At 41.7% G+C, this 13,610-nt stretch overlaps 1 protein-coding gene across 2 annotated transcripts in view; it reads right to left on the reverse strand.

Annotated features, from left to right (window-relative positions):
* Positions 1-823: 823 nt before the first annotated feature.
* Bbs2 (Bardet-Biedl syndrome 2) overlaps positions 824-13,610 on the reverse strand; it is a 49,406-nt gene continuing 36,619 nt past the window's right edge. For both annotated transcript variants that reach the window (XM_045142083.1, XM_045142082.1), the window contains 2 exons: positions 2,319-2,467; positions 824-1,230 (listed from right to left, as the gene is read on the reverse strand). In XM_045142083.1, coding sequence (XP_044998018.1) covers positions 1,124-1,230; positions 2,319-2,467 — 256 coding nt within the window. In that variant the 3' untranslated portion in view covers positions 824-1,123. The remainder of the gene's footprint in view (positions 1,231-2,318; positions 2,468-13,610) is intronic.

A 13,610-nucleotide genomic window follows, 5' to 3' on the forward strand; every position in this document is an offset into this window, starting at 1 on the left:
TCCCCCTACCTCTTGTCCTCCCAGTGCTGGGATTAAAAGCATATGGCACCATGCCTCAGCCTATTCCTCCTTTTGATTACTGCTAAGTGTAAAGAGATTTCCTCACCCCAAAATAAAAAGCTTTCTATCTTTTCAGATTGTATAAACAATGCATCTGCATTGTGAGGAGTTTAAACAACATGGAAAAATATGAAGGTCTAAAATCCCTCCATCCTGTGACAAACAACAGTAACTTTGGGATGTATCATTGAGGCGACCTCGCCTGCACACTACAGTGCAGGACGCATGCTTCCTCTTTGCTGTCTACCTGCCTGTCTTTATACTGGCTTGGATATAAACTCTAAGGCTCAAGGACAGCCTAAAGGCCTTCATTACATGCAAAGAATGTGAAAATGGTCACCTCAGTCATTTTCCTTGAGCTTGTTTTCTTACTGATGAATCCTTATGACTGAAAATGAGTCATTATTAGTCTTGAGGCCTGCTACTTGTAACACATCAACTAGTTCTCCTTAGTATAAATCTGTTTATACTCAACCTTCAATAATTAAAAAGATATAAACTGAATGTATGATTTTTTTGTTGTTGTTTTGTTTTTCAAGGTAGGGTCTCACTCTAATCCAGGCTGACCTGGAATTCACTACATAGTCTAAGGATGGCCTCAAACTCACTGCAATTCTACCTCTGCCTCCCAAATGCTGGAATTAAAGGCATGCGCCACCACGCCCAGCTTGTTTTTTTTGTTTTGTTTTGTTTTTTTGCACAAAATAAAAGTGATTTTTGTATTCTACTATGGAGGTAGTTTTATAATCAGTCAACAACAAAAAACATTCTCCTTTACTTTTAATGAAAAAGTAAATATTCCATTTCAAAATTTTAAAATATATCACAATTTCAAGGAGTGAAAAAGGCATATTCTATACAATGACATACAAAAACAGAAGTTGGGCTCTAAAACCCTGACAATTTAAAGGTATTCACACAAGTCCAACATTATCAGCAATAGTACTATAGTGACTTAAAGGAAATACATAGTTTTCAGATGTACCATTCCGTCTTACTGTAGGATCCAAAACAAAGCAGCTTCCCCATCTTGGGAGAACCTTGTTCCACACTTCTGCGCCTCCTACGAAGATGCAGTCCCCACTCGCATGATTCGGAACAGGGTGTTGATGTTGTTGCTTCGAATCGCATCCCGACATGCATTGATGACCTGGTTCTTTGGCTTTCCAACTACGTGGAGAGAAACATCAAATCAGGGTGTCCCAAAAGGTGATCAAAAGGGAAATTATAAGTTAAAAACCAGGGTTTTTTTTGTTTTTGTTTGTTTTTTTGAGAGCGAGAGTAAGAGGCAGAGAGGGAGCATGGTCACTCCAGGGCCTTTCAGCTGCTGTGAACAAACTCCAGAACGTCCACCCCCTTGTAAGCATGCATGGCATTGCATGCTTGCATCACTGTTAACATCTGGCTATAAGGGGGATCTGGAGGACTCAAACAGGAGTTAAGACAACAGAAAACTGGGGAGAAAAGAGTTATATATGCTAATTTTACTAATTTATCTTATATTAACATGTTAACATTCTTAAAAAGTTTACAGTGACAGAATTTATTGCAAAAGAAACTTGGGTATCATCTCAAACTAAAACCCAAAGTAGGTTTTACACAGAAGAAAGCACATATCCATCCAGCAAACAAAAGCCAAAAGTATGCTGTACAGAAAAGAATCTGAGCTTCTGGCAAAGATCACTTCACAAGAGCTCACAGCCCTGACCCAAAACAACAGACTCTGTGGCTCAAGGTCTGCTTCCTGTAGTTTTATCCTCTTCTTATTTTTCTAAACTTTTAAAATGAACTCGCCTAATTAATTTTCCGTGTCATTTTTCCTATACTTTCCTTTAGGAGATCCAAAAAAATCTTAGGGACAGACTAGGTATTAACTCTTTCAAGAAATGTCTGGAGGTGAAGCCAGCCGTGGTGGCACACACCTTTAATCCCTGCAATCGGGAGGCAGAGGTAGGAGGATCAACAAGAGTTCAAGGCCACCATGAGACTCCATAGTGAATTCCAGGTCAGCCTGAGCTAGAGTGAGACCCTACCTCAAAAAAAAAAAAAAGAAAGAAAGAAAGAAAAAGACATGCCTAGAGATGAAAGCCTTCTCCTGAACTGGCTGACAGAAACTTGGGTGATGAGACAGACTGGAGTGTGCAAGGACTGCTTTCAGCCCCAATATAAATTAAAGGATGTGACCACCATCTCCACTGACTCCCACCCCTTTTCAAAAACAGTACACACAAATTCCAGGGCTAGGAAGACAGGCTTACCGCGTAGACGACCTGCTCTTTGAATTGCTTGATTCACTGCCTTAAGGTTTCCTAACAGTTCTGTGTGATTGTTACAGCGAATCTTATATCCATTCAGCAAATCTTTGTTAAGGTCATAGAGCTCCATGTAGCGATTCTTCATTGTTTTCCTGTGAAAAATCAGTAGAGACAGCACAGACTTAGGCACCTTTTAGAAAAAGAAGATATGCAGTCATGGTGGCACACATCTGTAATCCCAACACTTGGTAGGTTGAGCAGGGAGACTGCATGTGCAAGGCCAGCCTGGACTATAAAGACCCTGTAACCAAAACAGAAGGAAGCAGATGAAAACCTTTTTAGCAATGCTGTCATTAATATGGGTTAATTACTAAGTTTGGTCTGAAAACATCTAGAAGTGTCCATCAGGGCTGGAGAGATGGCTTTGCGGATAAGCGCTTGCCTGTGAAACCTAAGGACCCCGGTTCGAGGCTTCATTCCCCAGGACCCTTGTTAGCCAGATGCACAAGGGGGTGCATGCATCTGGAGTTCGTTTGCAGTGGCTGGCTAAAGGCCCTGACGTGCCCATTCTCTCTCTCCCTCTCTCTCTCTCTCCCTCTCTCTCTCTCTCTCTCTCTCTCTCTGCCTCTTTCTCTGTCTGTTGCTTTCAAATAAATACAAATGAACAAAAAAAAAAAAAAAAAAAAAGAAATGTCCATCAAAAGTATCCTATTTCAAGCCAGATGTAGTGGTACATACCTTTAATCCCAGCACTTGGGAGGCAGAGATAGGAGGATCATCATGAGTTCAAGGCCACCCTGAGACTAAAGAGTGAATTCCAGGTCAGCCTGAGCTAGAGTGAGACCCTACCTCAAAAATAATAATAATTTCATAGCTGGAGAGATGGTTTAGTGGTTAAGGGACTTGCCTGCAAAGCCAAAGGACCCAGGTTCAATTTCCCAGGACCCATATAAGCCAGATGCACAAGAAAGCACATATATCTTTTGTTTTGTTTTTCAAGGTAGGGTCTTACTCTGATCCAGGCTGACTTGGAATTAACTATGTAGTCTCAGGGTGGCCTCAAACTCACAGCAATCTTCTTACCTCTGCCTCCTGAGTGCTGGGATTAAAGGCATGCAGCACCATGCCCAGCTGACAGCGCATGTATTGTGAGTTCATTGAAGTGGGTAGAGGCCCTGGTGCACCCATTCTATCTGCCTCTTTCTCTCTCTCAAACAAATAAATAAAATAATTTTTTTAAATACCCTATTTCAGGCTGGAAAGATGGCTTAGCAGTTAAAGGACTTTGCCTGAAGAGCCTAACAACCCAAATTTCATTTCCCAGTACCCATGTAAAGCCAGATACACAAAATGGCACATGAATCTGGAGTTTGTTTATAGGGGCTAGAGGTCCCTGGCATACCCATTCTCTTTCTTTTTTTTACCTCACACTCTTTCTCTTAAAAAAAAAAAAAAAAAATCCCATTTCTTCCAAATAGAAGTGATTGGTTTCTTAGTGATTGGTTCGGGTTTATTTAAATTTAGAAACTTTAGCTACAGAGATGGCTTAGCGGTTAAGTGCTTGCCTGTGAAGCCTAATGACCCTGGTTCGAGGCTGGATTCCCCAGGACCCACATTAGCCAGATGCACAAGGGGGTACACGGATCTGGAGTTCGTCTGCAGTGGCTGGAGGCCCTGGTGCGCCCATTCTCTCTTTCTCTATCTGCCTCTTTCTCTCTCTGTCACTCTCAAATAAATAAATAAAAATAATAAACAAAAAAAATTTTTAAAAATAAATAAATTGGGCTGGAGAGATGGCTTAGCGGTTAAGTGCTTGCCTGTGAAGCCTAAGGACCCCGGTTCGAGGCTCGGTTCCCCAGGTCCCACGTTAGCCAGATGCACAAGGGGCGCACGCGTCTGGAGTTCGTTTGCAGAGGCTGGAAGCCCTGGCGCGCCCATTCTCTCTGTCTCCCTCTATCTGTCTTTCTCTCTGTGTCTGTCGCTCTCAAATAAATAAATAAATAAAAATTTAAAAAAAAATAAATAAATAAATAAATAAATTTAGAAACTTAACCCTCTATGCTGTTGAATAGGGCAAAGTCAGCAAAAGTAGTGGCTATCTCTAAGTTTCAGATTAGTAATTCATTAGATGAGAGACCTACTTTATTTTATTTTTATTTATTTGAGAGAGAAAGAGGCAGAGAGAATGAGTCAGAGAAAATGGGTAGCCCAGAGCCTCCAAATGCTGCAAATGAACTCCAGACACCACCTTGTACGTCTGGCTTACATGGGTCCTGGGAAATCTAACCTGGGTCCTCTGGCTTTGCAGGCAAGTGCCTTAACCACTAAGCCATCTCTACAGCCTGAAAGACCTGTTCTTAATAAAATAATGCTAGACAACAGATTCAATTTTCATATTTTATCAAGCAAGGTCTTTTTAAAAATGAAACCAGGGCTGGAGAGATGGCTTAGCAGTTAAGTGCTTGCCTGTGAAGCCTAAGGACCCAGGTTAGATTTCCCAGGACCAATGTAAGCCAGATGCACAAGGGGGCGCATGCATCTGGAGTTCGTTTGCAGTGGCCACAGGCCCTGGCATGCCCATTCTTCCGCCCCCTCCCTCCCCCCCATATATATATATATATATATATATATATATATATATATATATATATATATATATGATCTGCCTCTTTCTCTGTCCGTTGCTTTCAAATAAATAAATAAAAATAAACAAAAAAATGAAACCATGCGGGGTGTGGTGGTGCACGCCTTTAATCCCAGCACTCTGGAGGCAGAGGTAGGAGGATCGCTGTGAGTGTGAGTCCACTCTGAGAGTACATAGTGAATTCCAGGTCAGCCTGAGCTAGAACAAGACCTTACCTCGGACAAAAAATAAATAAAGAAAGAAAGACAGAAAGATCACAAGGAAAATGAGTATTATAAAGACACTGAAAATACCAAATGCTAAGCAGCTGGAATTCTCATATATTGCTGGTAGGAAAGCAAATCAGTACAATAATGCTGAAAACTTTGTAGCTTCTTATAAAGTTAAATGCACACGTATATAACCAAGCAGTCTTATCCCAAGATTAGTGGAATACATGCTTACAAAAACCCTATGTGCAGCCAGGCATGGTGGCGCACGCCTTTAATCCCAACACTTGGGAGGCAGAGGTAGGAGGATCACCGAGAGTTCTAGGCCACCCTGAGACTACATAGTAAATTCCGGTCAGCCTGAGCTGAGACCCTACCTTGGAAAACCAAAAACAACAACAACAAAAAAAAAACACACCCTACCTACAAATACAAATATATAAGGAATAGCATATATCTACCTACTGGTGAATGGATCAACCAGTTACCACATATCTGTGATGCATGCTGTTCTGCAAAATACATGCAGCAAAATAGCTACATTGCACAGGTATAAAAGAGGGTGAAAGAAGCCAGGCTCAAAGAGTTATGTACTAGATACTGATATATGGAAAGAAGTGGTTCCTGGAAGTCAGGAGAGTTATTTCTATAAAGAAGCACAAGAGTAGTCAAAACATTCTCTAGCCTGATTTCAGTTACAGCAACAGAATTTTGAAATTTTATTAAACTAAATCTAAAAAGTGAATTTTTTAATTTATTTGAGAGAGAAAAATGGGCATCCCATGGCCTCTTACTACTGCAGACAAACCCAATTCATGCTCCAGTTGCATCTGGCTTTTTACATGGGTACTGGGGAATTGAACCTAGGCCAACAGGCTTTGCAAGTGAGCATCCTTAACCACTGGTAGCCATCTCCCAACCCCAAAAGTGAATTTTTTATATATCAACTAAATTTACATTACAACAATGTAACTTTTTTTTTAAAAAAAAGACATGTAATCTTTTTTACATATTTTATTTATTTATTTGAGAAAGAGACAGAGAATGGATGTGCCAAGGCCTCTAGCCATTGCAAATGAAATCCAGATGCATGGGCTACCTTGTGCAATCTGGCTTTACGTGGGTACTGGGAAATTGAACCTGGATCATTAGGCTTTGCAGGCAAGCACCTTAAGAGCTAAGCTTCTCTCCAGCCCAACATGTATATCTTAAGTCTACAAAGGAAAAATAAGCAATTCAGAAAGGAAAGGTAGAGGTTGGTAAATAAATGAAAGTAGAAATTCTCCATGATTCTGCAGCCTCTTCTGGGTTACTCTTCAGAAATGAAATCATTGTCTTTAAAAGAGGTTAACACACCCACATTCACTGCAGTACTATTCACAATAGCCAACTTCTACAGGCAAGTTAAATGTCCATGGACACATGAATGGGTATTTAGAAATCAACTACTATTTGGCTTTTTAAAATGTTTTTATTTATTTATTTGCAAAGAGAGGGAGAGAGAGAGACAGAGAGAATAGGGAACTCCAGGGCCTCTAGCCACTGAAAATGAAATCTAGACACATGGGCCACCATGTACATCTGGCTTTACATGGGTTCTAGGGAATCAAACCTAAGTTCACAGGCAAGCAAGCGCCTTAGCCACTAAACCATCTCTCCAGCTCCTATTTAGCTTTTTTTAAAGAAGGAAATTCTGGGATGGAGAGATGACTTAGCAGTTAAAGGCACTTGCTTGAAAAGCCTGCTGGCCTGAGTTCAGTTCCCCAGTAACCATGTAGAAACAGATGGATGCACAAAGTGGTGAATGTGACTGGAATTCATCTGCAGTGACCACAGGCCCAGATTCATCGATTCATTTCTATTCCCATTCTCTCCTTCCTCCCTTCCCATCACTCCTGCCCCTCCTTGCTTGCAAATAAATAAATTTCAAAGAAATAGAAGAGGAATTACTTAGAAAGAGGAGAGAATTCAGTGGAATGGGGATGGAAATGGAGTCAAAGACTAATGGGAGGGGATTAAGATCAAATTGCAGTATGTTCATACATTAAAGTTCTCAATAAGAATTAAAAAGACATGAAAGTAGGAAGGGAGAAGTTGGGAAGAAGGAGTTTGGTGGGAGTGAGAAGGAGAATAGGAGAGGATAATGGGTGGATATGATAAAAATCAACTATATACATGTATGAAATTGTCAGAAGATAAGATATTTTTAAAAGCAGTCTAAAAATGCAGGCAATATAACTCCAAGTTTGGTTTATATAGGTACTTTTGTTGGGGGAGGCTGTTAGGAGGTTGGAGAGATTTCTCAGCGGTTAAGGTGCTTGCCTGCAACGCCTAACAACCTGGGTTCAATTTCTTTATTTTTTTAATTTTAAATTTTTATTAACATTTTCCATGATTATAAAAAAATATCCCATGGTAATTCCCTTCCTCCCCACCCCCACACTTTCCCCTTTGAAATTCCATTCTCCATCATATTACCTCCCCATTACAATCATTGTAATTACATATATACAATATCAACCTATTAAGTATCCTCCTCCCTTCCTTTCTCTTCCCTTTATGTCTCCTTTTTAACTTATTGGCCTCTGCTACCAAGTATTTTCCTTCTCACGCAGAAGCCCAATCATCTGTAGCTAGGATCCACATATGAGAGAGAACATGTGGCACTTGGCTTTCTGGACCTGGGTTACCTCACTTAGTATAATCCTTTCCAGGTCTATCCATTTTTCTGCAAATTTCATAACTTCATTTTTCTTTACCGCTGAGTAAAACTCCATTGTATAAATGTGCCACATCTTCATTATCCACTGATCAGTTGAGTGACATCTAGGCTGGTTCCATTTCCCAGCTATTATAAATTGAGCAGCAATAAACATGGTAGAGCATGTACTTATAAGGAAATGAGATGAGTCCTTCAGATATATGCCTAGGAGTGCTATAGCTGGGTCATATGGTAGATCAATCTTTAGCTGTTTTAGGAACCTCCACACTGCTTTCCACAATGGCTGGACCAGATTGCATTCCCACCAGCAGTGTAGAATTGTTCCTCTTTTTCCACATCCCCGCCAACATTTATGATCATTTGTTTTCATGATGGTGGCCAATCTGACAGGAGTGAGATGGAATCTCAATGTAGTTTTAATCTGCATTTCCCTGATGACTAGTGACGTAGAACATTTTTTTAGATGCTTATATGCCATTCGTATTTCTTCCTTTGAGAATGCTCTATTTAGCTCCATAGCCCATTTTTTGATTGGCTTGTTTGATTCCTTATTGTTTAACTTTTTGAGTTCTTTGTATATCCTAGATATTAATCCTCTATCAGATATATAGCTGGCGAAGATTTTTTCCCATTCTGTAGGTCGCCTCTTTGCTTTTTTCACTGTGTCCTTTGCAGTGCAAAATCTTTGTAATTTCATGAGGTCCCAGTGATTAATCTGTGGTTTTATTGCCTGAGCAGTTGGGGTTGTATTCAGAAAGTCTTTGCCAAGACCAATATGTTGAAGGGTTTCCCCTACTTTTTCCTCTAGCAGTTTCAGAGTTTCAGGTCTGATGTTAAGGTCTTTAATCCATTTGGACTTAATTCTTGTGCATGGCGAGAGAGAAGAATCTATTTTCATCCTTCTGCAGATATATGTCCAGTTTTCAAAACACCATTTGCTGAAGAGGCTGTCTCTTCTCCAATGAGTATTTTTGGCATTTTTATCAAATATTAGGTGGCTATAGCTACTTGGGCTTACATCTATTCTGTTCCACTGATCTACATGTCTGTTTTTGTGCCAGTACCATGCTGTTTTTGTTACTATGGCTCTGTAGTATAGGTTAACATCAGGTATGGTGATACCACCAGCCTTATTTTTGTTGCTCAGTATTATTTTAGATATTCGAGATTTTTGTGATTCCAAATGAATTTTTGGATTGTTTTTTCTATTTCTATGAAGAAAGCCTTTGGAATTTTGATAGGGATTGCATTAAATGTGTACATTGCTTTAGGTAAGATTGCCATTTTCACAATAATGATTCTTCCAATCCAGGAACAAGGGATGTTTCTCCACTTTCTAGTGTCTTCTGCAATTTCTCACATGAGTGTTTTAAAGTTCTCATTGTAGAGATTCTTTACTTCCTTGGTTAGGTTTATTCCAAGGTACTTTATTTTTTTTTGATGCAATTGTAAATGGGAGTGATTCTCTGATTTCATCCTCTGTGTGTTTGTTGTTAGCATATATGAAGGCTACTGATTTCTGTGTATTTATTTTGTATCCTGCTACATTGCTGTAGGTTTTGATCAGCTCTAACAGTTCGCTAGTGGAGTCTTTAGGTCTTTTATGTATAGAATCATGTCATCTACAAATAATGATAACTTGATCTCTTCCTTTCCAATCTGTATCCCTTTTATGTGTGTCCCTTGCCTTATTGCTATGGCTAAGACTTCCAAAACTATATTAAATAAAAGTGGGGACAGTGGACACCCTTGTCTTGTTCCTGATTTTAGTGGAAAAGCTTCCAGTTTTTCCCCATTTAGTTATATGTTGGCTGTAGGCTTGTCATCAATAGCCTTTATTATATTGAGATATGTTCCTTCTATTCCCAGATGCACAAAGTGGTGCAAGCATCTGGAGTTCATCTGTAGGGGCTAGAGGCCCTGACACACCCATTCTCAAATCATTTTCTCTCTGTGTGTATGTGTGTGCGTGTGTGTGTGTCTGTCTGTCTCTCTCTCTCTTCTTGCAAATAAATAAACTGTTTTATGCAAGAGCACAGAGTAAGTGAGAGAAAGAGAATATTGGCATGCCAGGGGCTCCAGCCACTGCAATCTAACACCAGACATGTGCACCACCTTATGCACATGAGTGACTTTGCACTTGCCTCACCTTGCACTTCTGGCTGACGTGGGATCTGGAGAGTTGAATATGAGTCCTCAGGCCTCGCAGGCAGGCACCTTAACTGCTAAGCCATCTCTCCAGCCCTAAATAAATATTTTTTAAAATATTTTTAAAGGCTGGAAGGAAATATTAAAATGGAAAAAAATTAAAAAGAGAGTAGAGGGTCTGTGGTGGTTTGAGTCAGGTGTCCTCCATAAACTTAGGTGTGCTGGATGCTAGGTTCCCCAGCTGATGCAATTGGAAATTAAAGCCTCCTGGAGGCAGTATACTGTTGGGGGTGGATGTATGGGTGTTATAACCAGTGTTTGGCACACTTTCCTGTTGCTATGGTCCACCTGATGTTGGCCAGGGGGTCCACCCTCTTCTCATACCATCATTTTCCCTGCCATCATGGAGCTTCCCCCTCAAGCCTGTAAGCCAAAAACAACCTCTTTTTTTTCCCACAGCTGCTCTTGGTCAGGTGATTTCTAACAGCAATGCAAACCTGACTGCAACAGGGTCACAGAAGAGACAGAGAGAATATGACTATTTTCTGTTTTGCCCAAGTGGGATAAACATATTCTGGAGTTTTCTATGTTGGTTTGGTTTTTTGTTTGTTTTTCTTGTTTGTTGTTTTTGGTTTTTCGAGGTAGGGTCTCGCTGTAGCCCAAGCTGACCTGAAATTCACTTGGTAGTCTCAGGGTGGCCTTGAACTCACGGTGATCCTCCTACCTCTACCTCCCAAGTGCTGGGATTAAAGGCGTGTGCCACCACGACCGGCTTCTATGTAGTTTTAAAGTTCTATCTGACATATTTGTGGTTGAAATGGTATGATGTCCAGAATTTGTTTCAAAGTAATACAGTGCCTGGGAAGGAAAGAGTATAGAGATGAAAAGGACCAGCTATAATTGAAGCTGGATGGGCGGTATGGAGGAAATCTTTAGTCTATTTTTATATGTTTGAAATTTTCAATACTGAGATAATTTTAAAAAAATAATTTTCTTGGGCTGAAGAGATGGCTTAACAGCTAAATGCACTTGCTTGCAAAGCCTAAGGACACAGGTTCAATTATCCAGTACCCATATAAGCCATATGCACAAGATGGTGCATGTGTCTGGAGTTCTTTGTAGTGGCTGGAGACCTGGCACAACCATTCTCCCTCTCTCCCTCTTTCTTTCTCTGTCTGCTTCTTTTTCTCTTGCTCACTCTCTCAAATAATTTTTTTTTAAGATTTTAAAATGCCATTTACTTCTGAGCAATAATTCAGGTCTTTCAGGACATAAACACAAGCAGCACTCTGGGAGAACATATGAACTTCTATGACATCAATTATTTTACTAAGCTCACTTCAGTACATTTCACTGTCTAGAAAAACTCTGCATTTTAGCAAGCAAGAAGCCTGCACATATGCACATGCCTGGTTCTCAAGATGAATTCTGGACATTAGAAAACCTGCATCTATTTATTTCTCATTTTATTATTATACAATTTAACATGCAGAAAAAGTCACGGGACAAATGATTGTTAAGAAGGTCAGAGCCAAACATGGTGATGCACACCTTTAATCCCAGAACTCAGGAGGCAGAGGTAGAAGAATCACTGTGAGTTCAAGGCCACCCTGAGACTACAAAGTGAATTCCAGGTTAGCCTGGACTAGAGTAAGACCCTACCTCAAAAAACAAAACAAAAAGTCAGGTGCTGGAGAAATGGCTCAGCAATTAAGGCATGTGCCTTAACCTAATGACCCTTCAAGTTTCTGACTCCCCAGTACCCTCATAAAGTCAGATGCACAAAGTGGCACATGCATCTGGAGTTCATTTGCAGCAGATATAAACCCTGGTGAACCTATTCTCTCTCACCCTGCCCTTGAAAATAAATAAATTTTTTAAAAAATAAGAACGTCAGGCCGGGCATGATGGAGTATGTTTTTAATCCAGCACTCAGGAGGCAGAGGCAGGAGGATTACAGTGAGTTTGAGACCAGACTGGGACTACACAGTGAATTCTAGGTCAGCCTGGGCTAGAGTGAAACCCTGCCTTGATAAAAAGAAGGTCAAGAAGCAGGACACAGCCAGCATCCCGAACATTTCAATATCCAGAAAATTTCAATGTGTTCTTTTTGAAGATTGTCCCTCTTCTCCTATGGGAATTTTTTTTTTTTTGATATTTTAAAATAATTAATTTGAGAGAGAGAGAGAAAAGATGGAGAATGGGCATGCCAGGGCCTCTAGCCACTGCAAATGAACTCCACACATGTTGGGCCCTAAAAGGCTCAGGCGTGAGGCCTAGTGGAACTTCCTGAGCCTAGCTAAAGTTTGGTGACCTGTCTTTGGCCAGCTATGACTCAGCAAGACACCTAATGGCTTCTGGCCTGCTACCTCCACATGGCAATTGTAATTACCATTTCAATAGTTAAAGTTTACTATTGGCCCTTACCTCTTCCCCCATCCTAAAATCCCTGCCTTCGTCCCCAACATGATATAGGCAACTGCTCAGAGTAATAAAGCGAGTTGTTTCTGTGAGTTCCTGCATTGAAAAGACTCCCGACTCAGTGTGGTTTTTCTCAGGTGGCCAGGAGAGGTTTCTGAGTCGTCCAACGCTCATCATCCCCTCAGCCCCTAGGGAAGAACCAGCAGGCCTGGTCCTTCCCTCGGCACCACCTACCTGAGCGGGAAGGAGCCCTGCACAGACACATATGCCATCCTAGGGGAATTCTTATAAAATAATCTCCTTCTTACATTTCTATGTCTACATCATCTATCTATGCATGCTTCCAAAATTGTGGTTTTGTCATTTTTCAAACTAAATAAATGGAAGCATTTTGTACACATTCTTGAGTCGTCTTTCTGTCTCTGATATGTATGTAAATTTTCTCCACATTCTTTTTTGGGGCTGGGGTTGTTTGTTTTGAGCAGGGTCTCACTCAAGTCCAGTCTGACCTACAACTCAATCTGTAGCCCAGGCTGGCCTGGAACTCATAGTGATCCTCCTACCTCTACCTCCAGAGTGCTGAGATGAAAGGTGTGTGCCACCACCCTTGACTTTTCTCCACACTCTTACACGCCATGAAGACCCACGCACTCCCGGTGCTCACCGTCCATGGGACCCACGCGCTCCCGGTGCTCACCATCCATGGGACCCATGCACCCCCAGTGCTCACTGTCCATGAAGACCCACGCACTCCCGGTGCTCACCGTCCATGGGACCCGCGCACTCCCGGTGCTCACCGTCCATGGGACCCACGCACCCCCAGTGCTCACTGTCCATGAAGACCCACGCACTCCCGGTGCTCACTGTCCATGAAGACCCACGCACTCCTGGTGCTCACCGTCCATGGGACCCGCGCACTCCCGGTGCTCACCGTCCATGGGACCCACACGCTCCCGGTGCTCACCGTCCATGGGACCCACGCGCTCCCGGTGCTCACCGTCCATGGGACCCACGCGCTCCCGGTGCTCACTGTCCATGAAGACCCACGCACTCCCGGTGCTCACCGTCCATGGGACCCACGCACTCCCGGTGCTCACCGTCCATGAAGACCCACACACCCCCGGTGCTCACTGTCCATGGAGAGGCATGCA

The sequence above is a fragment of the Jaculus jaculus genome, chromosome 1 (genome assembly GCF_020740685.1).
Source record: "Jaculus jaculus isolate mJacJac1 chromosome 1, mJacJac1.mat.Y.cur, whole genome shotgun sequence".
Taxonomy (NCBI): domain Eukaryota; kingdom Metazoa; phylum Chordata; class Mammalia; order Rodentia; family Dipodidae; genus Jaculus; species Jaculus jaculus.